Source organism: Typopeltis vanoorti, chromosome 7, assembly GCF_054136105.1.
Source record: "Typopeltis vanoorti isolate ZY-2024b chromosome 7, IOZ_Tvanoo_1.0, whole genome shotgun sequence".
Taxonomy (NCBI): Eukaryota; Metazoa; Arthropoda; class Arachnida; order Uropygi; family Thelyphonidae; genus Typopeltis; species Typopeltis vanoorti.
The window spans coordinates 115,529,217-115,557,128 of record NC_143555.1 but is presented as its reverse complement, the minus strand read 5'-3'; the positions used below and the strand labels follow the sequence as shown (position 1 = coordinate 115,557,128).

Sequence of the window (27,912 nt, the reverse complement as noted above, 5' to 3'; positions counted from 1 at the left end):
TAGTTTGAAATAATTGGAATAAAAGCACTTTCATACACATACATAACAGAAAATTCAACAGTGCAACATCATTGATTCAGTAGGACGACTGAAGTCATTTAATACTGAAGTTCAAATAAGTGTAGTGTAGTGTGTGTGTGTGTCTATTGTAATACAAGACAAGAATGAATACCATGGGAAACTTACCTTAATACTCTGAGACTTATGTTCCCCCTTGTTTTTGTTAAGTCGGATCTACAGATGAAACAAGCTTATAGATAATTTCTTGGGAGTGATGACTTTAAGAAAAATGAAGACTTTCCATGGAAATTTCCGTCCCCAAGCTATATGATCTTCTCCAACATCCATAAACCAGAATTTGCTTTAAGGCCTGTAATTGATTGCATTGGCTGTCCTATTTATAAACTCTGCATTCATAAGTTTCCTTCTCATGTCAAGAATGTTTTGCTTTCAAAAACAAGATCAGTAACTTTGTCTTGGATCTTCTGATATAATGTTCAGTTTACATACTGTTTTTCTTGCTTATCCCCATACATTTTGAGTCCTTTATCCAATAAAGCCAGCTTAATTGCAGAACTCCATCTTCTTCCTTTCAAGCAGTGGAAGCATGATCAAGATCATGTTTGAACTCAGAATCAGAATCTTTTATAAACTGATGTATGCTAGATATTAGCCAAGCTTTTCACAAATCATGGTATATACTTATTTGAAACCAGAATTTCATTGGGGGGCGGCTAAAAGAATATTAGTTTCTTGATAGATACATGATATTTGAAATCAGTAATTAAGAGATCCTATATTTAGTTGGTATATTGAAATTAGTAAAAGGTGTAAATTGTAAATGTGTGAAATGAGGTACGAACCATGAGAGAATGATTGCCACATGTGAGGGAGGGAAAGAATGGATGTGAATAAAAATCCTTCATTTAGAGACAAATTAACTACTAATTTACATTTATGGTATTGTGTGTGTGTGTTTTTGTGTTTACATTTATATTTTTACATCTATATGTACATATTCCGACCTTTACATTTATATTTATATTTTTATATATGCATATATTTACACTATATAATTCATACAATATCAGCAATTTATGCTACTTTATAACGACTGGTAGTTGATCTTATTGGCAAATTTAATTAGTTCTGAGTCATGCTTTTCGATAAGTCTCTGTTTTGACACTGGCCACTTCTCTCCAGAAGTAATGACGTGTTGCATTAGGGGCATCCAGATGGAGTCCAGTAGCTGGCAGTCGTAAAGTATGTAGTCAACTGTCTATTGAAGGTGTGAACTACAATTACATGATGGTGATTCCAGGATATGGAATCTATAAGTAGTGTCTTAGTTTTCCATGTCCCATTAGTATTGTGGTTAAACCTGGAGAAATGGTGTGTTTTTTCATCCGGAGTCTGTCTGCTTTAATGCTAGGAAAGAATTCTTTTGTTGTTGATCCGTTTTTTGATGTTTTCCATTCTTCTTCCCACAAGTTTTCTTCCCAGAAGAAAGAATCCTAGATTGGGAATCAATCTAGGCTTCTTTCTTCTGCAAGTGTTTTTATAGCATATTTCGAGTACTTTTGGTAACTTGTTTCTAACCGCTTCTTTAGCCAACTGATCCTCTTTCATTTCCTGCGTATATTGCTACCCCAGTATACGTGTTCACTCAGCAGAATTTGATTTCCCATCTCAATAGAGTGAGATTCCAAACCAGCTTTCTTATCTATTCTATTAATGCTATATGGTTGTTCTGCTTTTTTTTATGCCGTCTATAGTGCTTCTGCTATCACTGTAAATTTTTGCTGTCTTTTGATGAGAAGTGTCGACTTCTAATTCCTGGAGATATGTAAGTGAATGAACTATAGCAAGTTCTGCTTGGTTGTTTGAACAGAGAGGATGCAGTCTAGAGCAGCATTCTTACATAATTGACTAACTGTTATATGCAATGAAAGAACAGCCAACGTTCCCTCCGAATTTGCTTATGTCAGTATATATACAGGGTGTTCGGGATAAATTTGACATATTTATAATTAATTATATTTTTCCGTAAGTTACATGTATTAACACACACTTCTCTTCATTTAAAAGTTTGGACCCTTCTTCATTCATATACAAGATGTCAGAAAGGATGGATAGCTGGAACCCACCTGAATCATGGAAGAGAATAACTTGTATCATGATGATTCGTGCCCGCCATCAAAATAAGGATATTACGACTGCTGCCCAAAGCTCCCTGAATACAGTAAAAACAATCAGGCATGAACTAGAGACTTGCAATGGTGACTACGAGGATGTAGCAAGAAGAAAGATCCCTAGCAGACGATCTGATTGCGTTCGTACAGCAGAATTCCTCGCAAATCTGCAGGAACAGGTGTTGAAGAACCCTGGCATTGGAATTCGGGCTTTGTTCGTGGAGTTGCTAACTGTAGTCAAGCCCTGGATAACAAGGGTAGCCAATGGTAGGCCGTATGTATGGTAGCAGGATTCGGCCCCTTGCCACACCTCTGGGAAAAGTCAAAAATGGTTTTCTGAAAATTTCTACGACTTCACCAGTCCAAATGTTTGGCCTCCAAACTCCCCAGACCTTAACCCCATGGATTATTTTGTATGGGGCGCAGTTGAAAAAGACACCAATCGCACTTCCAGTAATACAAAAGCCCAGTTAATGGATAAAATTAAAACAGTTTTTGCGGCCCTTCCCAGGGAGACTGTAGCATCAGCTTGTTCGAGGTTCCGAAGCAGAATTGAAGCTGTGATCGATGCTAATGGTGGTTATTTTGAGTAAATCTTGTTGATAGTATTGTAATTAACTCTGCCTGTAATGTTTTTTTGTCAATTCATTAAATTTAATAGATACAAAGAAGATTTTCTTTTTCCTTACGAAACTGTCAAATTTATCCCGAACACCCTGTATATATATATATATATATATATATATATATATATATATATATATATATATATGGAATTCGTCACTTTCAGAGCTTTCCTTCTCCTTAATATTTGTTTTCTTTGCTGGGTGAGGCCACTTACTGTAGCGAAGCAGGTGTTCGTAGCAATTGGATCAATGTTGGAATTTCTGTTATATCTTCCGGAAGTGACTTAGTATATTAGAGATAATTCTTGTATTTTCAGGCAGATCGGTGTTAGAGCTGCAATAACGCAAGATGCCTCGAAAGATATCGTCCTGTATCTTTTAATTATACATATGGCTATAAGACATTGAACTCTGTTTAGCTTTTGTCGATTTTTCTTTGATTTTAGTGAATGTTTCCAGGCAGGTGCAGCATAGGATATTAATGGTAGTAAGCTCCAGTATATATTGTTTTCAGCTCTTGTTGGCCTAATCCCCGCTTATTCCTTGTCAACTTTGCTAGAAGGTTCACAATTTGTAAGCTTTTTTTCGCCAACATATGAGATGTGCTTGTTGAGGATAAATCTTTCATCTATTATTACTCCTAGGTATTTTAGCTCACTGGCTACCTCAAGAACTTCTCTGTTTAGGATGACCGTTACAGGTTGTTTTGATTTTTTACATCAGATGTGGAACACTTTAGACTTGGGGCTATTGGAATGTAACTTTCTTCTCGTGTGCCCACTATGCAGTTTTAAAGTTCTTTGTTGGCTGTTACTTCTAGTTGTAAGCTGTCACATCCCCGAATCATTATCATCGCATCATTGGCGAAAGCTATGACTTTTGTTTCAGTAGTGAAAGGAAGTCTTAATAGCGAGTCGTACTGGATGTTCTAGAAGCCTGGTCCACAACAGGAGCTTACGGGCAGCCTCGTTTGACTTCTTTTGTTACAGCTGTTGTTTTTAATATCATGATTGCTCTTCTGCCTGTAAAATAATTTGTTGTAAGATTGAGTAAGTTTTTTGGACATTTTAAATCTCTTAATTGATTGATTATGGCTGGCCCATGCAGCATCGAAAGCTTCTTGTATGTTGAGTGAGATCAGTAGTACATCTTTGCTGTAGACTGTCTTCTGTGAACTCTTTAACCTCCATAATTGCATCTACTGTGCTGGATTGAGGTCTAAATGCATACTGATTGCTGCTTAATAGGTTTCTTGAGTAAACATAGCGCATTATTCAGTTTATCAGAAGTTTTTCTAGCACCTTACCAGCAACATTTATGAGACTGATTGGCCTGTATTTGCTAATTTTGTTGGATGTTTCTTTTCCTGGTTTTATTATGGGTATAATTTTTAGACTGTTTCTATACTAAAGGAAATCGCCCTCTTTTTAGTTATTCGTTGTAAACTGTTATGAGTTCGCGGAATTCGACAAAAGCTCTTAGGTGTATATTGCTGGTTATTCCATCCTCTCCAGGAGTTTTACTTGGATCCATTGGCCTTAATACTGACTCAATTTCATTAGTTGGAAATAAGTTGTCATTAGCGTTGTCTATGTCTGTTTTCATTCTTTTGTCTGCGAGTTTTGTGGATTTCTTCGTCTGTTGATTCACTGTCATCGGGAATAAACTTGTTTATCATAATAGCTGCAGTTTCTGCTAAGTTTTTAGTGTAGATGCCACTGTTTTCTTGATGGTTGATAATATAGGTTTGTCTTATTTTTGTTTGCTGCTAATCTATATATGCAATTCCAAGGATTCAATATGGTTGAAACAGTACAGAATTTTATCCATCATTCTGTTTTCACATTTGTAATTTTGGACTGATAGCTGTATTTGGCTTTATAGTAGGTCTTCTGCTCTCTCTCTCTCTCTCTTAAATCTTGGTTATTGTATGTTCTTTGATATAGTCGTCTGATTGCATTAACATGTTTTCTTAGGACTGTTAATTTGGTGTTCCACCAAGAAATATGTTTAGCTTCTTGATTGTTCTGAATGTTTGGTTGCTGGATTTTTATATATGTGTGTGTGTCTGTATGTCTGGCCAATAAATTGCGGAACAGTTTGTATGTAATCCTATAAGCTGTAGACATTCATGTTAGTCTTTATGATGGGCATAATTAAAAACTTATGAAGTCAGGGGAAAGATATTTGTTTGCAACATATAAATAATTAACCAATAATCAATTGCACCTGTATACATTGGTAGCTTAGTAAATGTCTATTGGGGGATGGGGTATAATCCATCAAACTGATGTTGATCATGTGACTCATCTAGGCATGGCATGAATTGTGTGCATTAATGGAGAAAGTAAACAAATCATCCTGCACAATTTGTTGTGCTTGTTATGTATATTTCACTTTTTGGTTTTCTATGAAGAATTTTCTTTCATTCAGTAATGATTGCTATGATCATCTTACACTTTTTTGTGACTCCTACTTACAAAAGATTGTAAACCTATATACAGTCATATCCCGACTTGCGCAAATCCGGAGTATGCAGTTTCTTGTATGTACGTATTTCCGTCCCCCTTCACGCCTCACCACTAGTCATATCTTTCCAGCGCCGGCCGCATTTGCCAGTGTCGCACATGCTGCGAACAAGCACTGATGTGTTTAGCACAGTCTCCATGTTATGTTCTTGATAAAAATTTTATCACATAAAAAATAATAATGTTGTCCAAAAGAAGCAAGTCCAATTCTTCTACAGCTAGCAAGAAAAGAAAAACATTAACTTTGTAAACAAAACTCTCAACATTATTAAGGATTTTGAAGGCGAAATGAAAATTTATGAGCTAGCAAAGTAGTTTGATCTACAAGAATCCACAGTAAGAACAATCATAAAAGAAAGGTTTACAGATTTTGGAGGACATAGTTGCTAACGAGGAACGAATTGTACCCACAAGGCAAGGAATAAAAAAATCATTAGCTTGCTATGAAGAAATTTTGTGTGACAAGAAAAAGACATTATGCCATCAGACGAATCTATTAGATTTTATGAAACCATCGACATCGAAAAATAACTTTCTTTTTTTATGTACAAAAAACTAGAATTCTGATTATATTTATTAAAAAATATAGGTACTTTTGTAAACCTTTGGGCCGAGTTAACTAATATTTTGTATGTTTGTATATATAAATTACATGCAAAATTGTACCCCGACTTACGCGCTTTTTGTTGGTCCCACCTACCGCGTAACTTCGGGGTATGACTATACTGTATTAGTATTTTGGGTCTGTCAGGGAATTTTTTCTATTTTTATTAATTGTTTAATATATATACAGGGTGTTCGGGATAAATTTGACATATTTATAATTAATTATATTTTTCCGTAAGTTACATGTATTAACACACACTTCTCTTCATTTAAAAGGTTGGACCCTTCTTCATTCATATACAAGATGTCAGAAAGGATGGATAGCTGGAACCCACCTGAATCATGGAAGAGAATAACTTGTATCATGATGATTCGTGCCAGCCATCAAAATAAGGATATTTCGACTGCTGCCCAATGCTCCCTGAATACAGTAAAAACAATCAGGCATGAACTAGAGACTTGCAATGGTGACTACGAGGATGTAGCAAGAAGAAAGATCCCTAGCAGACGATCTGATTGCGTTCGTACAGCAGAATTCCTCGCAAATCTGCAGGAACAGGTGTTGAAGAACCCTAGCATTGGAATTCGGGCTTTGTCACGTGAAATGAATGTTGCAGCCTCTACTATGAAGCTTGCACTCAATGAAGACCTCCGCTACTACTCATACAAGTGCCGCAAAGGTCAGCTGCTTACAGAAAAGGCCCGTGAAAAACGTTTGATAAACGCGAAGAAACTTCTAAGCAGAGTGAAACATCCTGCGGAACCACAAACAATCTGGTTCTTTTCCGATGAGAAAAACTTTTGCCAGGATCAAAAACACAACACGCAGAATAACAGATGGCTTGCATACAGTACAAAGGACATTCCTCGTGTAATGCAGACTAAATTTCCCCAAACTGTGATGGTTTTCGGATGTGTATCCTCTGAAGGCAATGTGATGCCTCCGCATTTTTTCCAAGAGGGCCTCAGGTTGACTTCAGATGGCTACGTGGAGTTGCTAAACACTGTAGTCAAGCCCTGGATAACAAGGGTAGCCAATGGTAGGCCGTATGTATGGCAGCAGGATTCGGCCCCTTGCCACACCTCTGGGAAAAGTCAAAAATGGTTGTCTGAAAATTTCTACGACTTCACCAGTCCAAATGTTTGGCCTCTAAACTCCCCAGACCTTAACCCCATGGATTATTTTGTATGGGGCGCAGTTGAAAAAGACACCAATCGCACTTCCAGTAATACAAAAGCCCAGTTAATGGATAAAATTAAAACAGTTTTTGCGGCCCTTCCCAGGGAGACTGTAGCATCAGCTTGTTCGAGGTTCCGAAGCAGGATTGAAGCTGTGATCGATGCTAATGGTGGTTATTTTGAGTAAATCTTGTTGATAGTATTGTAATTAACTCTGCCTGTAATGTTTTTTGTCAATTCATTAAATTTAATAGATACAAAGAAGATTTTCTTTTTCCTTACGAAACTGTCAAATTTATCCCGAACACCCTGTATATATTTGTTGTATTATAAGAGACCAAACATGGAACTTTTTAAAACCACTTTATAGCCCTCAATAGGTGGAGTGCTATTTTTATGCTGGGTGATAAAATTTATCTCCAATCTAAAGGCAATCCATGATTGTGTTTAGGTTGGAGATACCCATTCCCACAGCAGAATTTGAACTCGTAGCCTGTTGTGTGCAGAGTGGATATACTAACCACTCAACTAGCTAGGCTGGCTCTCCCACTTACACACACATAGCTGTGTGGTTGGCTGAGTGGTTAACATATCTGCTCTCCAGAAAAAAAGGCTGCAGGTTCAAAGCCTGCCATGGGCATGGATGTTCGTGATTGTCTGTGAAAATACTAGTGGTGGTGGGCAGTAGATTGTGTTGGTGTAGATGATGATAGTTGCGGTTCGTTGTATTTGGTGGAGACAGAGTTGTAGAGTAGGTGCCCTCTCTCGATGAGTCTTTGGACTCCCTAAAGTGTCAAGTAATAATGATAATAATATATAAAACTTGAAATCAGATAGAAAATTTTCAAACATATTCTGTCTCTTTAAGACTGAAACTAGCATGCCATAATATATCGAAAACTGTAAAAATGCTCCTGTGCGATGTACAGTATATACTCATATTAATTAGCATGTTTACTCTGTTTCTCACGTATATACGTGAGAAACAGAGTAAACATGCTAATTAATATGATTATCCTCTCTGGGTAATAATAGAATTTTTTTGGGAGTCTCCATCCTAGTTGTAAGAATAGAGAAATTGATCTCTTACTGGATTTGTAGCAATAGCATATATATATATATATATATATATATATATAGATGAAAAATAATATCATGAACAAAAATGGTAGGACAGGGTAAATGTGCAAGCCATCATGTTTGGAGACTTGGGTATTATCAAAAGTATAAAAAATTATTCAGTTTTAAAGTAAGATAAATTAGATGATGTATTGTACTTATTCAGAAATATTTCTTATTCCTTTATTTTTTTCCTCCATAGACAATATGGAAAATTGGGATGAAGATAAATTAAAAGAAGTTGTAGAAAAAAAACATGGGGAGGCAGAAAAAAAATTGCCAAAAACAGAAATTGTAAGCCTTTCTTTATTGTAGATTTTAATATTTTGCATTAAAAAATTTGAATAGTGCTCTACTATAGTATATTGAAATTTAGTTCCCTTTGAAATAATTAGCTATTATTATATTTTTTACATGTACAAAATGATTTATCCTCAGAATTTATGTCATTCTCTGAGAAACCTATATATGTTCCAAAATTAGTTCACATCCATCCATCCATAAAGTTAACTGTAGCAATAGATTGATTACAAAGTATCTTCCCTACCTTCTTGACATTGTTCTCAGGGTGACATTCTTTTATGCCAAAGATATTTCTGAAAGAATTGCCAGAATTCTAGAATCCAATTTTTATATATCGCCCTTCCTGTTTAATGGTAAAGAATTTTTTTGTTCTACCTTCTACCAAAGGCAAATTACATCTTTTAATCCCGCACTTGACATCTTCCATACAGATTTCTGACAGTGTATTAGACATCTATATGGAATAGCAGAAAGTAGATAGTGTCTTGGAAGAAATTAAACAGACAATATTCATTTGGAAGATGATATAGTTGTTGAGAGCAGTAAATAGACAGTGTCAGTTTAGAAGTCGATATAGTTGTTTTGTGAAAGCAGATTCCTCTTTACAAAAATTTAAAGAAAGTTGTGAAGCTCCTCTTTGTAGAATCGCCTTAAATAATAATGACTTCATACTTTTATCAGAATTATGGAAAATTATTTTCAATGTATGTGATATTTCCCTTAATGTTTATTTGTTTTATGTGAAGGACTCACATACTTAATATTTTGATCAAGTATCTCAAATGTGGGTTGCATGCTACCATGCAGTGAGATATTAATGTTGAATGTTTATGCTGCCCACTAACTGCCTTATTCTGTTTTTTTGCAAATTTATTTCCTATTTAATTATTGTTTATTTTTTTAGTGCTGACAATAAAAGAAAAGCAGTTCAGTTGTGGCAGCAATTGACAGACAAAATAAACATTTGTTCTCCTGTATGGAGTATAATACAGTGCAGAATTAAGATGTAATATGCAGAATTGGTAGCGACCAGTCCTCCAGGAAATCATTAATCTACTAAATACAAACTGCAAGTTTAATATTTCTTTGTTAATCATTACTTAAAATCATGCAATGCATTAAAATTAAATAATTTTTAAGCTAACTTGATATTCCCGTCCTATATGTATACTATGCTTTTGTACCTTTTTTGTATTGATTACAATCTCTTTAAATTCTTTATTATTAGTTTGAACAATCTCACTAGTGAGACCACATATTCTTAGCAATTTTTCTTTAAGCTAAACTGATTTAAAATCAGTGTATTAAGATTAAAAACTTCAATATTTAAAAATCAGTTTTTATCAGAATTAATACAAGATGGTGAAGAATTTTTAAAATGAAAAAATATTGTATTACATCCATTAATTTCCTGAAAACCTCTCACACTTATATATGTTTATTTTTATTACCACTGATTTTACTTGTTTCAAAATCTATACTGCTTTAACTCAAGAGGCTCCAACTGACTGTTGTCAAATCCTTTCCTTTATGCTTATGTGATTAGAATACATCATGAAAATAATGTAAACAACTACTGTGTTAGAGTAAAACTTTAATTTAACATAAACCAAAATAAACAATCGACATTTCGACCTTCGCATTAAGGTCATCTGGAGTATAGACATATATACAAAGAAACAAGCTGCACCACAATCTACATGTCATGTTAAAGTTACTGACCAACTGTTACAACTATTGGCCTGTCCTCTGGTGGGGGGGAAAAAACCTTACTACATCAAAGCTAGAGCCCTATTATTATTATTATCTATTAGGTTACAAAATTAAATTAAGCTGGAGAGCAACATTTTTACAAAAAAGGAAAAAATTAATATCCAAACATAAAAATTACTTGGAATGTGAGCAGTGGAGAGTGGTGATGAAGAAATGTATAAACAACCTGGAAAGTATGCATATAAATTACAACCATCTAGTATGGATATTGACCAATAAAAGATGAAAAATTGCTTGGAGTCCTAAAGTCAGGGTTTGCTGGAAACTAAGTGGACTAAATGTGTGCCATACAAATTTTTGGGATTTTTATGCCACCATTATTGTTAAGATTAGGATGGATAATTAAAATTTCAGGCTTCTTTAAATTTCTGTTCACACCAGGTTTTTGTATGCTGTAACGAGCAAGTACTTTTCCAATCAATTTGGCGTAGGTGTTAAGAGCGTGATCTGGGCTTATGGATAGGGTTGTACATCCGGTTTCTCCAATATAAGATAAAAATTATAGATGCAATAAACTCCAGGATGTGCCAATTGGGGGAGAGGATCCCGGGGGGGGCTCCCCCCGGGTTCCGGACTGGTAGGCTGGTTCTCCTTGAATTCTGACGACTTGAATTTTAAAGACTCAAAAGTGGGTTCCTCCCCCTCTCTGGCTTCTAGGGTAGCCCCTGAGTGTCAAGTCTTCAAAAGGCCCCCCCCCCCCCCCCCCCACACACACACACACAAGTTCCGAACTGGTAGGCCGGTTCTCCTCGAATTTTGAAGACTTGACACACAGGGTAGCCCGAGTTTCAAAACGTGACATAAAAAGGCTTATCATTTTATATATAAAAAGAAAAATTGAACTATTTCTTTGTTACTTTGTTATTATCTTCTCCAAAACACAAACTATCGCCACTGATGATATCTGTCATATACGAGGTTCCATGTTCTTGTAACTTGTCTTACTATGGACAAAGGAAGATCTATAAATAAACTCATCTCTGAACATCAAGACGACATCCTCACATCAAGACGATATCAAACCTCACAAATCTGGTCTTGTACAACATGGAGTTGAAAATGCCAACCACAGGATCCAATGGCAACAGACCAAGCTACTACACAGATCCATAAATAAACTTGAGCGTTTGTATAAAGAAAGTGCTGAAGCCTTATGGTACAGACCCAGTGTGAACCATAACGACTGTCTCACTATCCCAAAAGTTTGGGAAATATATCTTCAACTGTATAAAATAAATGTATCACTTTTAATTTAATTTAATTACAGCCCAATAGTATTCAGTCCTTAAACAATTTTTTCAACCTCTCTCCATAGCCAGCAGTCTAAACTCTTGATATTGCCTTAGTCACTCACCTCTGGACCCTCTCCAATGTTTCCACATCACACTGAAAACCAGGTGACCAGATTTGAGCACAGTAGTCGAAGTGTGGTATGATGAGTGCTTTATACAGTGGCACAACCACTTCCTTATTCCTTGCATCTTAGAGTACTTCTTATCATAGCAGCACTACGATGTGCAGCCTTTGCTACACTTGCAATATACCCTCTAGACTTTAGTCTGCTGTTAACCATCACTCCCAAATCTCTAATCTCATCCACTTGCAGTACAGCACTGTTGATGTAGTACACAGCTTGCACTTATTAATATTAAAACTACAACCCCACTCCTTTGTCCAAGTCAAGTCAAAATTAATACTACTGATAATTCCCTTCGGGAATTAACACCAGTAGTGCTACTTAAAACTACGATTTATTAAGATGCAAAACCCACATAGTGCTGTATGTGGGTTTGACACGTTTCTCAAATAGCTGTAAGTTTTTGTAGTTGCTTTTTGGGAAGACAGATGGAGACTGTTCTTAGAAACAATTTTCTTAGACTGTTCTTAGAAAGAACTTAGTAAGTTTGAAACCAATTCTGAGTAGATAGCATACCTGCTTTTCAACTAAAAGGTCATGGGCTGACATCGCACTTTAGGCATGAATGCGTGTTAATGTCTAGGTGAGAGATGAATTTCATCGCTTAGTGTTTGACCACCATCTTGCTTATTGCAGGCTCGAAGTAGCTTGAATAAGTTCCATGTTTGGTCTCTAGATAAGGGTTTTCAGAATATTTAATTCTTAGCCAACCTTATCTAGAGATCAACCATGGAACTTGCATATTATTATAAGCTATTAATGTATAATAGGCTTAGCAGTCTCTTGTGGGTGGGTTTCACAAAAAAAATATTAAACAGAAACTACTTCTTTTATTACAGTCTTGGAAGAAAGTGAAGGGATGATGGTAGCAGTTCAACAAATGTGTGTGTGTGTGTGTGAGAGAGATCATCAATCAGAATGTCCTTTTCTGAATAGCATTGCTCAATCTTAGAAAGGTTTTTTGGGTGCACGATTCCAAATGTGTGAGCAATATTCCATGGTTGGGCAGATTTTATAGAGTTAAAAGTTGTACAGTTGAGAAGGAACTGTCTTGAGCAGAAAAATACACTTAGTATTTTGGAGTAGCACAAATGCTATGGTTGATATGTGCTTATTCCAGGAAAGACTGATGGTGTAAGTTGCCCGAAGATAAGAATTTAATCATGTTTGGAAATGTCGGTATTATCAAATATAAGGGAATGAGGCAGCTTGAGATATTTCTTGTGAGATATTATAGAGAAATGTGTTTTGGCAGCATCGCTGAAGTTCACAATGTTATCTTCACTCAACTTAAAAGAATTGGTAAGGAGATCAGAGTTTATGGCATTAATTATGGAAGGTCTTGTAACTTCTAATGATTGGGCACCACATGGGTTGTCATAACAGTAGGAATGGAGTGTGCTCTCATCAGCACAGCTATGAATAAAATTTGATGCCAATGAGAGCAGGGTCATGTACAGGAGGAAAAGTGAGAGAGAGATCTCTGGGATGCTCCTGCATCAGTGCGAAAATCTGAGGAGAGAAAACTGAATCGTGACACATAGTTGGCTATCAAAAAGGAAGCTGTTAACACAGTTGTAAAGTGTAAAGGTTAAGCCATAAGATGGTAGTTTGCTGAGCAGGCCTCTGTGCTAGACCCAATCAAATGTCATAGAAATGTTGTGAGTGATCACCTAATTCTTCAAAATCCTTCAAAATCCTTTTTTGGACAAAAACCAAAATGGTTTTTGTCCAAAAATAGGAATATAGATGAGCTTTATTATGTAATTATCCTTCTGAGTGGCATATAGGTATCCTAACCACTAAATCACGTGAGAGATTAGTAGAGAGTGGCAGAATTCATACTGCTGAGTACTAATTCCCTTGTAGATCTTCAGGTAGTTAAGTTGACACTGATAACATACTCTTCTATGAGAGGATTGATGAGAGAACTGAAGTAAGAGCAGTTAAGACAGTGCAGGCTTGTTCCATGTAGGGTAGATGCCCATAAGTAGGAAAGACTGAACAGTTGATACAAGATAGGTGTTAATTCTGGAACGCAAGTTTTTAACTCAGCCCATTGGGGTTACCATTAGTATCAAATGACCTGTTGGTGTCAGTTATTTAAGATTCTTCGATTTCTGTGTGATCAAAGACTAGTGGTAGCATGGGACGAGCAGTTGTTAATAATGTTTTTGTGGTGGGTGGGTACTTTGCCTTGGTCATCATTGCAAGAGTTGAAAGAGGAGTTTTGCCACTAAGTCAATTATTTTTGGGAGATGTTACAATAATGTCATCTGTATGTGTGACAAGACAGTGTCTGGTTTTATGTACCACTATACGCTTGCATGTTGAAATATGCAGTGTGTGGCAAAATATTATGCATATTATTATATTGAATTTAAACAATTTATGTAAAAGAAACTTTATTAATTGGATTTTTAGTATATATTGTATTCTAAACCATATCTGAAAATTTACAAACTAAAATTTACAAATTATTTACTAATAACATTCCCTTAGAGGCCCTCTATTGGGCTGCTGACCACACTTTGAGAAATGCTGGTCTAGACTCTTAGCCTTTAGCTGAGGTTTCAGCTGGCCATTAACAGGCTGCAACTTAGCTCCTGCATACTGATGAGCTTGGTCTGTAGCCAAGTAGTTTATCTGTTCTTCTTGCAATATTTTTTATCTTCTTAGTGATCTGCTTTCCTAAAAGTGGCTATAGTTCTTATGAGCAAACAAGAAAGAAACATAATTTTGCTAGTTCAGTGTGTTGTTATTACTTATTGAAGCAAAAAAATACTTCCAGTTTGAAATAATAAATGTATAATTGAAAAACAGAAGTTCATTTCTTAAAGTTTTATATAAAAATCAAGATGTTCAGCTTGGTTTTTATGCATCTTCCTTTTAAAAAATGTCAGTGATAAAAGATAATGTGATACTTTAAGCAAGGTAGTTATTCAGTTTCTTTATTTTTATAAAATAAAGAAAACATGTCAGCATATTTTAGTTTCAAGTTATTCCCCGGTTCCAAAACCTTTTAAAGCACTAAAACTTTTTGGAGTTCTGCTTAGTCCTGTTGATTAAATAAGATGTTTGCTTGCAAATTTTCAGTTTTAGAAGTGGAAGAAGAGGACACCCACCCACCCACCCCCACACACGCACAGTCTAGCCATAAACATGGTTACAACCTGAACAGCACATAAACCTTAAATTTATCAGTAAATCATTTACAGTTTTCAGTGCTATATGCACATGTATAATGTGCATGTAGCAGCATTCAATGTTCCAAATGTCCCCTCTTTTGCCTTCACGCATACCCAAGGTCTGTGAGGCCACATGTTGATGGTGATATGCACAACATCAAACTGAAATGCTGCCACTGCTCACTCCAAATCCACCTTCAGGTATTGTTTCTTGCAGGCTACTCTCTCTCTCTCTCTCGAGCTCTGACCACAGTTTGAAGTCCAGCTGGTTCAGATTGCCTCCATCCACTGTTGTGTAGTCCTCACCTTTTGTGCGATGGCTGAGTCATGTTGGAAGGTCCACTGCCTACTGTGGAACAAGGTGTTGTTCAGGGGCTGTACCACAGGTTCCAATCCAACATAGCGTTTGATACACTTTGGTGTAGGTTTTGACCTCTTTCTTGCAGAAATGAAACTTGGATATGCACCCCCCCCACACACACACACAAACACACTAAACCCTCACTGGTGTGGGGGTGATGATCTCTGAATCCTTGATGCTATGGCATGTGCTGTGTGATCCTGTGGTGATTAAAGTAATGTTTAAAGGTATATATCTGTGTCTGTTGTTCTCATACTGCTGGAGAAGTACCTTTTGATTTTTATTACCCTCTGACACATATGTTGTGGTGTTATGAAGTGTCCAGTAGAATGATGATAGTCTCTCATCCCCCAGATCATCAATTAATACATGTGACATCATTCTCTGCAAAACATTCACCTCTTGCAACATCTCTTTCTGCATTTTCACAGGATTACAGCAGAGGCATGCCTTCACAGTCCTCACAAGTTATTGTGTCCTAACGCAACATTGATCGACTTGTTCTTTGGCTGTTAGATATGTCTTTTGTTTTGTCATAGCTAGACGATTCTCATTCTACTGATAAACAGGCAAATTTTGGCTGTACACAGCACCACTAATGGAACTGGGTTCGTGCAATTCTATGGGCAGAGCAGGGATATGTGGTAGTTGTAACAAGGTAGGTGTGTGAGAGAGAAAGAGAACTGTTTCATTTATTATGCATTATTCTTTCAGATTATCTCATAATGAAATATGGATTTTTTTTATGCAATAGATATGCAAATTTTTTCTGGATGCTTTGGAAAATAACAAATATGGTTGGTTCTGGGAGTGTCCAAATGGAGGAAACAAATGCCACTATCGACATGCCCTTCCTCCAGGCTTTATGCTAAAAAAAGACAAGAAGAAAGAAGACAAGAAAGAAGAAATATCAATTGAAGATCTGGTGGAAAGAGAGGTATTATAATAAATTCAGCTGATTTCTGTATTTTATTTATTAGTAGTTATTTTAAAATTCTTGAGAGTTCTGGTATAAAGACTACATGATTCTAAAGATAAAACAGTTACTTCCACACTTCTACCAGTTTTTATATGTTTCTGTATACTTCGGGAGAATTTGTTAGATATTAAATGACATTAGATAATAATAATAATATTATTATTACTTATATGTTAAATTATAATAATCACTAGGGCAAAGCTACTTGAAGCTTCTACATACCTGACATGATGAACAAACTCATTCAATGACAGAAACCTAGGACCCACAGAGAGAGCTGAAACAGCCACTATATAGATATTATAGCAAGACTGAAAATTAGTGGGAAAACACACATGCACAAAACTGTAATAAATTCCTCTCAAACACCACTACAAGGACACAAACATGCCACATCCAAATCCCCCCCCCCAATAAAAAAGGTTAACCAATGCTAATGCAGTGCTAGTCTATGGGCACATGTGCCTCAATCTACACGTTAACCAGAAAAAAAACGCACACGCATGTGTATATATATATATATATATATATATATCATCATCATCATCATCATCAAATTCCTGCCATGTACCCTCAAGGGGTGTACAGGATATGACAGTACTACATGAAAAAATTACATCATTACTAACTTCCTATCTACAATTTTCCTCCAAATCAGTCTGTTACTTGTCAAGACTCCAACATTATCAGATCTTATATTTCTATCGTCTAAGGCACTTTGTACCGTATCAATCCACCTATATCTTGGTCTTCCTCTGGGTCGTTTTCCTGCCAACCTGGCAGAGAACACTTCTTTTGCTAATCTTTCCTCTCCCATTCTGTTTAAGTGACCATACCACCTGAGATTAGCTCTGCTAACGCATTCCTGGATGCTGACAATGTCAAGTTCTTTCCTAATATCCTCATTTTTAATATGATATTGCCATTGATGCCATCTGTTCATGCCTCTAATCTTTCTCAGGACTCTCATATCTGCGGTCTCTAGTCTTTGGTCAAGTGTTTTACTTCTGACCCAGCTCTCAGATCCATAAGTTAAAATTGGTTTGAACACAGTCTTGTATACAGCTAATTTAGTGTTCCGACTAATTTCTTTCTTATTCCATATGAATTTATTCAATTGACTTCCCACGATACCAGCTTTGCTGATTCTGTTGTCTATTTCTATATTTAGTTTACCATCTTCAGTAAAAATTGTGCCTAAGTAGCTGAAATGTTTTACTTGTTCCACAGGTTCTCCATTCACAACACAGTTGACATTTTCAATGATTCTGCCTATTTTCATTGTCTTTGTCTTTTTATTGCTGACCTTCATACCATATCTACTACAACAGCTATTCAATTTAGTCAGAGAATCTTGCAGACTTGTAGCGGATTTATTTAGAAGTATAACATCATCTGCATAAAGCAAAGAGCTGACATTAACATCTCCAATTTTGATATCAGGTTTAATACCACATTCCTTCATAATGTGATCCATATAGATAATGAATAACAGAGGGGATAATGTACATCCTTGTCTCACACCAGATTTAACATTAAACCATCTTCCTGTACTTCCTTCAATTCTAACTGCTGACTTACAACTCAAATAAAGACTAAGTATTGCTTGATATAATGCCCCATTGACACCATATAACTGCAGCTTATTGAATAGCTTCTCTCTTGGCACCTTGTCATATGCCTTTTCCAAATCGACAAAACTTAAATACAGATCTTTGTTATATTCCCATGCTTTCTCGACTATTTGTCGTAAAGTGAAGATCTGATCCTGACAACCTCTATTTGGCCTGAATCCAGCTTGTTCTTCACCAAGCTTTTCTTCCACAATTCTTCTCAACCGTTTCTCAAGTATACTTGCATAGATCTTGCCAGGAACACTCAGTAGGGAAATACCTCTGTAATTCTCACATTCAGTATTATTTCCCTTTTTATATATGGGTATTATGAGAGCTCTACTCCAATCATCAGGAATTCGTCCCTCTGTCCAGGCTTTCTGAACTATGCAGTGCAGCCACTGTAAGACTCTTATACCACCATGCTTCAGCATTTCTGGTCGAATATCATCTACTCCTGCTGCCTTTCCACATTTCAAGCTTTTGATGGCTTTTTCTACTTCAAGTATGGATATTTATTCCTGACTGCATGCCTGGTCAGTGTTTTTTACCACTGTGCTGTTATCACTACTTGTTTCATTTAGCAGTTTTTCAAAGTAATTACTCCATACTTCAAGGATATCTTTTTCTCCCATTTTCATGTCACCTTTATCATCTCTAACTCCTTTTACAGTACTCCTTCTCTATTCCTAAGCTTCTTCAACAACCTCTTGCCACCTTCTTGATATTTATTTTCTATATTCTTGCCAAAGTCCTCTATGACTTTTGTTTAGCTAGTTTTACACAGTGTTTAGCATTCTTGCATTTGTCTCTGTATTCTCTAAGAGCACAAGCTGACTTATTTGACAGGAACTTTTGATATGCTTTCTTCTTTTCCTTCACTGCCTCTTTACCTTCCTGTGTCCACCAGGGAGATCTGATTTTTTTATCAGATTCAGTGGCAAACTCTGAAGAATCAATCAATGTTTTCTTCAGAGTTTGCCACTGAATCTCCAAGGTTTGATTCCTGTTCTCAAATTCTTTCATTTTTTCTTCAATAATCGTTGTGTATTTTAGTCTACAGTTCACATCTGAGAACTGCTCAACTTTTATTCGCTTTAAAACTTTCTTACATGTTATTCTTTTCAATATGAAATTCAATTTTATCCTACTCAAGACTAAATAGTGATCACTTCCAATTTCAAATCCTCTGTACACTCTGGTGTCCTGCACCAGGGAGAAAACATCACTATCAACAATAACATGGTCAATGAGACTTTTCTTATTCCTTGCCTCTTCTCTCCATGTGAATTTGTGCACATTTCTATGTTCGAACATGTGTTAGTAATAACCAGTCCATGTCCTGAGCAGAAATCCAACAGATATTTGCCATTATTATTAGCTTTGCTCTTTTCTCCAAATTTTCCCAGAATATTTTTGTATGTCTCACAATCATTTCCTATTCTGCTATTTGGATCCCCAACAAGGACCAACTTTTCCATTATTTAAATTAAGGGGATAATAAATCCCACATTGTTTTAAAACCGAATAAGAAACTCAAAGATTGGAATCGGAGAGTTTCTTGCCGAATATAGTAAACTATAAAGTATTGGCAACCACTAGTGTGAGCTAATGCAAGTGACCGTAGTACGTAGTACAATACCGGACAACTCGTCTATTAATAATGTTTATATCGCCAAAATGAAGCTTATTAGCTCTTTATATTTAAGTAACCAACTTTTCCTTTTTCATTGTGTCAGTTGCTTTTTCTAAAGCCTCAAAAAATTGCTCCACTTCTACCTTAGTAGAATCTTCTATGGGGCCATAGGCACAAATAAGTCTCATTGTCTAGTTCCCCATTCGCATATTTGCCCACATTATTCTACTTGAGACTGACTGCCATTAAAGAAGATTCGCCTCGTATTTTGTGCTGAATACTATGGCTACTCCTTATTTTCCTTGATTGTCATTGCCTGAATATAACATTTTGTATTTATTGCTCAGAAAGATCTCGCCAGTTTTTGTCTTTTTTGTTTCAGTCACCCCTAATATGTCAATCTGATACTTATATAATTCCTCAGCTTGCTCCATTTCTTTGCCATTCAGGCTTCTTATGTTGATAGTACTGATCTTTAACTCTGGTGATGTTGAGTTGAGGTTTTTTTCAGATTTGTTCCAGTAGCTGACTTTTCGCTGTTCGCCCTGGTTCCTTGGCAAAAACAATAGGGCCTTGTTTAACTGGGCAACGCCCCAGCTGGCATGAAATTTTGTCATGTCGTACCATTATTTTTTATTTTGGTTTAACCAATAAGAATACAATTTGGTCGGCTAAATCCCAAATTGCCAGCCCATTCTCGTTTGTTCAGTATCCAAGTAGATACCCAACAGGGTGCACCACGAGAAGGTGAGGATTGGACATTAGGTCAGAAGCCCTGGTCGGTCCTCCGCATTCCTTTAAAGGCCATGTGGAGGTTTCCACTCCCCAAATATCCTAGATCTCTTCCTTACTAATGACCCCTCCATATATGTAGTGAATGTAGTGACCCCCTTGGGCAATTCTGACCGCAACTTAGTGCTCCTCTCCTCCCCATGCAAAAATGCTTACACAGTCACCCCACACGAGAGTAGTTTGTCATTATAACAGTGCCAAATGGGATAGTCTCCGAGACTATTATACTTCATGGTTAGACTATTGTTTTTGGCATTCCAGTCCAAACATATGCACTGAATGCATCACCAAAGTGATCCTCACTGGCATGAAAACATATATTGCTCACACTACTCAGAACCTGCCATCCCCTAACTAAACCCTGGTTCTCCAAAAAATGTGCCAATGTTGTACAAATGAAAAATCAGGCATATCACAACTGGCTCAAATCAAGAACCCCATCCTCATTCAGTGCCTATACTGAAACCAGAAACAAATGCAAGAAAATTATCAATACTTCCAAAACAGAATTTGAACGGGCCAAAAGCAGGAAATTTGCAGCCTGTCCAAAAGTGCCTTTTGGTCTCTTGCCTTAATTTTAATCTCTTAATTTTAATTTTGGCTGTAATTGTAATCTCATTTTATTTTGTAACCACCCTTTGGTAATCAGCCAGTGGCATTCTGGCACTGGCTCAGTTCTATAAATAGGATTAACATTCTTTGTTCTAGTTTCACCCTGTGATTATCCAGATGCACTGATGATGGCCAGTTAGTATATGATCAAAACATTTGCAGTAATAAAAATTATTATATATTCTTGTGTGTCTAATAAATTAAAATTCTTATCCAACTCCAGTTTAAATGATTAAGGCAAATCACCTCCTCCTTTACTAGGAACATTGCATTCACATGCCTCCTATGACCTTCTGCCACAAAGACATCAGAATAAATCATATACACACTATATTACACTCAACTAGCTTCTACCCTACAGTGTGGAATTATACTCATATACAGCATAGGTCAAAGCTTGGCCTGTTGAAGCCTGTCAGCTTCAACAGGCCATATATTGTGTTTCAAAAATGCTATTCTAACCGGTTATCTATCTATTGTGAACATTTTTTTTTTCTTAAATGACAATCCCACTTAAGATTGTAAGGTTTGTAAACCTGTAGCACATCAATACAATGGGTTAGAATACAAAATGTCCCATATTTGGTCTAAAGACCAAATATGGGACATTTTCAAGCCACTTCAGGTCCATCCTTCAGTAATCATCATTGATCGTGCACTGAGCTATGGAAATAATCACATACCACTTAAATTTGTGGGGCACAGTTGGTGCAATACAGCGCATTCGACTGTTATACAAAGTATATGGTTTATCTGTTGCGTTTATTGGTGCTTTATATTTCATTATGCCTTAGGATCTAGTTGTGATATTTTTAAAAAAAATGAAATTAGTATCCAAAATGGTATTAGAAAAAATATTAAGTGTTGAACGAAATTAATTTGGATTTTTATTATAACTGTGTTTAATAAGTAGTGATATCAGAATATAATTGTTTATATGTTTCAGAGGGCCCAGCTTGGGAGCCAGTTAACAAGAATTACTCTTGATACATTTTTAGCATGGAAACGAAGAAAAGTAAGCAATATTCATTAAGCAAGTTATTTAAAATATGTTTAATATAGAAAAAGTGGAGGTGTTAAGGCTTATATTAAAGATACCAAGCAATTTTAAACTTGGTTTTACTCCATTTTTTCCCAAGTAAGCAAACATATATATATATATATATATATTGGCAATTCATAACTATTTTTAAGGAAATTACAATGTAGACTAATTGTTGAGATTTATATTTGGTCATTCAGACATATAATTAAAATGAAATATATATTGATCTTTAAATTGACCATGATGAGAAAGTAATTTTTAACCTTTCGGACCATATATTGACACAACCAGAAACTGAAATACTTAAGAAAGGATTCAATTTTGCCATCACCCCAGATCATATTCCTAAGGTCAACATCATCAGTAACATAGAGAAAGCACTCTCATCCTTTCCTGAAACAACGATAAACAATCTGAGATTGAAAAGTGCTATTATCCTTGCTACTTCAAGGCCACCTAACCTAAACATAACACCTAACAAGAAAAAAGAGCTCTCTCTCAAACTTGAAAAAGGATAAACAAATAACAATCATAAAAGCAGTCAAAGGTAATGCCACAGTCATTTTAAACACGAAGGACTACATAGCCAAGATTGCAGAATTTCTATCAGATTCATGAACGTATCACATATTAGAGTCAGACTCAACATGGAAAAACCACAAGGACACTAATAACTTATTATGGAACATGATTGGTTGGTGCACAGACTTATAACAGAATCTGAAGTCACTACACCCATTGACGCCATGATTGTATGGCATCCCAAAAGTCCACAAAAGTGGAGTTCCACTATGCCTGATCGTTGATGAAAGAAATGCTCCCACATATTTATTATCCAAACACCTCTCCAGCCTCCTAAAAGGATATATCAGAAAATCGGACGCTTACATTAAGAATTCAAAGCACTTTATTGAAAAACATCTTGATCTTAAAGATTGACATTTTCGCTAGCTTGGATGCAATATCTTTATTTACCAACATCCAAATAGAAGACGGTATCAGTATCCTATACAATCTCTTCCCTGAAGATATTCTCACCTTTTTTACCATTGCCTTAAATCTAATTATTTTAAATGGAATGAAATGATAATTGAGCAACTAAATGGCTTAACTGTGGGCAGTCCCTTTCACTGCCCTGTGCAGATCTGTTCATGGAAAATCTAGAAACAGGCATCCTCTCAAAATTAGACCCAAAACCTTTAATGTGGTGGAGGTATGTAGATGATGTCTTCATAATTTGAAGGGACACAAAAACAGCTCTTTTGGACTTTTTAACCAAAATTAATTCTTTCCATCAAAAAATACAATTCACTTTGGAACTGGAAAAAGAATAATCAACTACAATTTTTGGATTCCCTAATAAAGAAACTAGCCGATGGACATATCGAATTAACAGTTTACTGCAAACCAACACACACACACACTGGATGCTACCTTCATTTCAAATCAACTCGCCATATTTCCCAGAAGCTCAGCATAATACATATGCTCAAAAATAGAGCCACGAACATCATCTCAGAAGAAAAAGAACTCTGTGATGAACTTACTCATATATCAGAGACATTAATAAAAAAATGGCTATCCAAGGAATTTAATCAACAAGATTCTTTATAGCAACTCCCACAACAACAATCTACCATCACTCAATACAGATCATCCATAATTATTCCTTATGCAGGCACAGTGTCAAAAAAGATCACAAAACTTTTTAAGCTTTTCAACATCAGAGTTGATTTCAAACCAGTCAAGACTGTCCGTCACATTTTAAGATCACCAAAAGACATTAATGCTTTTTTTTTTTCAAACAAGCTGGAATGTACAACATCCCATGTGCTTGTGGTCTAAACTATATAGGACAGATGTCGAGAGGCCTCGAAATCCGAAAAAAATAACATATAGGAGATGTTAATTGACAACAGAACAGACAACTCAGGTCAAGCCCATCATTTTGTGATTACAAACCATACCATTGATTGGGATAGCAGCTCCATGCCTTATCTGGAAGAAGATGTCCATTGTAGAAATTTCAAGGAAGCTGTAGTAGTAGTCCTCCGTTCTGGAGAAAATCTTAACAGAAAGGGAATGATAATAGCTGGCATATGGAAAACATTAATAAGATTGTTCGGTCTGCCAGAATTTATTTTCGCTCAAAATTACAGAGCATGCTCTCACAACAGTGACTAACACATAACTCCATGCATGTAATGTTATGTGTTCTGTTTTAATTTATACAATAGTGTTACTCCATTTTCTCTGTACTAGCCACTTTGAGTTTTCTCTTACCGTTATAATCCTGAAGAAGCCGAAAAAACTTGTTGGCATTAGATGTTTTTATAAATCATGGTCAATTAAAGATCAATATATATTTCATTTTAATTAAATGCAGACTAATATTATCTAAATTAAATGTAATTAATACTTCCAATATTTTGGCAAAGTCAAATTGCCATCTCCAGGGAACAAAATATGTTGTATTTTCCTTAAGAAATACAGTGATGAAAATTGGATCCAGAATTGATTATTTAATATAATATAAAAATTTGGAAAACTCATCATATGAAATTCTTAAACAATTAAAATGTTGTACATAGTGGGATTATTGGAAACTTTTATGTATAATTGAAATTGTATTGCAATTCGAGCAATATTCACCTGTGAAGGTGGCTGTGACTGCTAACCTTTGATATTGTGTGTGTGTGGGGGGGGGGACTGGAGCTTAAATGTTTTATATCCTGTTATGGAAAAATCATTTTGCAAATAGACCATGTGATGACACTATTACCACATATATCTTATGTGAATAATGTTTTATTTTTATGTAATTCAGTGAAGTCTGTGATAGGCAAGAATGTACTATAAATAGAGTTCTGCAAAGTTCAGGAAATTGTAACAGTTTGGTAATTTTCCTAATTTGTATTGCTTCATGTAAGTTAGTTTTATTATTATTTTTTTTTTAAGGAATATAGACTCTGCAGATATCTTATGTGTTTCTTCCTAATAGGAAATGCTATAGAAAAGTGGTGTAAGCAGGTTGTATTTTTTTTGTCCTACACAGTGCAGTTTCTATTGTCTGTTTTGCCCTGTCCTTGAAGGGAGAAATGATTTTTGAAAGTTAAAAAACGTTTTGAAGAACCAGAGGCTGTCATTCTTGGAAGGAGAAAGTAATGGATAAAAGTCTGTTCCAGGAGATGTAGATAGCAGGAGTGAAAGAGAATGATGAGAAATTAGTTCAGTAGGTTTGAAAATAGACTGTTAATAAATGCTGACTGGCAACTGCTTATGTTTTGGCTTATATTTACAGAAGAATGGTGGATGCGGTTTCAACTGAACACTGCCCATGAAGTAGAAATTCTTACAGAAAAGGCTGAAACAGTATCTATGAGGAAGTGATTGAAGTGGGCTGTGAGGGAGGTTGCCTTCTTCTGGGTAATAATAGAACCAAAGCAATATGAGCATCAAGAATTTTTAAGGAGGTTTTTTGGTGCATCATGCATAGGAACAGTATTATATGGTTAGATGGATTTGTGTAAGATTAGTAGTTGAACAGATGAATAGTTTCTGAATGGAAAAAAAAAGACACTTTATGGGCTACTAAGGTTATGGATGTGATGTGCTTGTGTCAAGAATTGCTAGAAGTTGTAAGCCTAAGAAGAAAAATATAATCTTGCTAGATATATTTTCAGCAGTTAGGAAAGATGAAATGATATTTCAAAATAATAAAGGTAAAAATGAATTTTGGTAGGCAAACTTGATGAACCCAAAGAAAAGTTAGAAAATTAATGTTTCATTAAAATGTTTGCAAGCAAGACCATGATGATTTTTTTTTTCCTTGCTTGGTCATAAATTAAATTCATCCTGTAAAATTAGCATTTTAAACTTGTCCAGATAAATTGTCAGGTTAGTTTTGAAAATGTTTTTATTATATAAAAAACAAGTTTTTCAAAATTCTTGTTTCTTTATATAATGGAAGAAGAAATTCAGATAGATGCTTTCTCAGTTAAACTCTTATTATTTTGCCATACTTATGATACAGGCCAAATCAAACATTGTAGTTGGATTATGAAAATGATTGAAGAAACTTAATTTCTGTTCATGCTTTGCAAAATGGACACTTTTTATAATTTTTGCTTTCTTCGTAATTAAAATAATGAGCTTGTCTGTGTGATAAAAAAAACAAACAAACAAAACTCACTCTTTCAAGTAAAATATTAAAACCTCTAATGGCACAATACTTATTAGACAAAGTGAATCTGGATGTGTTCTGTGATCTTCAGAATAATGCTCTGTAATGAGTGTTATTATTTCCCTTAGAAAAAGAGAAAGCACAGAAAATATTCTGGAATATAGAGATTGAAAGAGAAAAGTGGTGAAAAATATTTTGTGTAGTGTAAAGGAGAAATTTAGATTGTTCCACATCCATATAGGGCTCATTCAGATGTAATAAACTGATGAGATACAAGAAAAATTAATACAACGAGACTACCATTAGAAGTTTCATTTGCATGAAATTTTTATCCAAGTGTCAAGGGCATCTTCTGCATGAATTGTAAAATTTTATGGTGCTTAAGGGTCAAAGCTGGATAACTTGGAGGAGACCTCCACTTTGCTATTTAAGAAATGCAGAGAACTGACCATTGCTTCTGATGTAATGTCCAATTTCCTCACCTCCTCCTGGTGCATCCTCTAACATATCTACCTAGATACTAAATGAATGAGGATGGGCCTCCAATTTTGGATTTAGCTGACCAAATTGTATTTTTTATTGGCATTAAATCATAATGCACGATGATAAAACCACATAACTGAATTTCATGCTGGCTGGAGTATTGCTCGAAAACTTGGCTACCAGAACAACTCCCAACTCAACATCAGCAGAGTTCAAGATTGGCACCATCAACATAAGAATCATCAATGGAAAAGAAATGGAATTAGCAGAGAAACTAGATAAGTGCTAGATCGACAAAATAGGTGTTACTGAAACAAAGAAGACAAAAACAGGTGAAATCTTTCTAAGCAACAAATACAAGATGTTCTATTCAGGAAATCAGGGTAAAGGAGTAGCTATGGTATTCAACACTAAATATGAGAATAATCTTCTTGAATGGGCAGGTAGTATCAAGTTAGTGTAATATTGGTAAATATCAAAATGGGAACTGGACAATAAGACTTATTTGTGCCTATGGTCCACAGAAGGTTCTACTAAGGAAGAAGTGGAGGAATTTTTTTGAAGTATTAGAGAAGGCAGCTGACACAATGAAAAAGGAAAAGTTGGTCCTCGTTGGAGATCTGAACAGTATAGTAAGAAATTATTACCAGTACCAGATGTATAGAAATGTTCTAGGAAAATATGGAGAAAGGAGCAAAGCTAATAATAATAATAATGGTGTGTACTTTTTTTTTTTTTTTTTTTTTTTTTTAAACCCATACACGATGCTAATGTACTATAGGTTGATCTACCAATCTCTCATGTATGGGCTCAACATTAAAAAAAAAAAAAACTTGCTAATTTCTGTTCAGGACATGGTTGTTATTAGTTATTACTCTAACACCATATTCCAACATAAAAATACAAATTCACATGGGGAGAAGATGCATGCAAAAAAAAAAGTCTTTTTGACTATGTTATTGTTAGTGATGTTTTTCCACTGGTTCAGGTACAAAAGCATACAGAAAATTTGAAATTGGAAATTATCATTATTTAGTTTTGAGCAGAATAAAATTGAATTTCTTATCCTTCTTTTCAATATGAAAGTTTTAAAACTAATCAAAGGTGAGCAGCTTTCAGAGGTGAATTATAGACTTAAATATACAAAAATTATTTAGGGGAAAAAAATTAAAGAGATTAAAAACAAGAACAAACCTTAAGGATTAGTGATTTGAGATCCCAGTTTAAATCCTAGGCCACACATAGAGGGTGCCCTACCTAATTAGTACTTTAGTCTT

General features: G+C 35.5%; 1 protein-coding gene across 1 annotated transcript in view; it reads left to right on the top strand.

The window, feature by feature from the left end:
- Nucleotides 1-27,912, top strand: part of LOC150104988 (zinc finger CCCH domain-containing protein 15) — a 179,097-nt gene that overhangs the window by 103,710 nt on the left and 47,475 nt on the right. Inside the window, exons 5-7 of the mRNA XM_090396091.1 lie at nt 8,453-8,544; nt 16,047-16,229; nt 21,871-21,939. Coding sequence (XP_090252217.1) covers nt 8,453-8,544; nt 16,047-16,229; nt 21,871-21,939 — 344 coding nt within the window. The remainder of the gene's footprint in view (nt 1-8,452; nt 8,545-16,046; nt 16,230-21,870; nt 21,940-27,912) is intronic.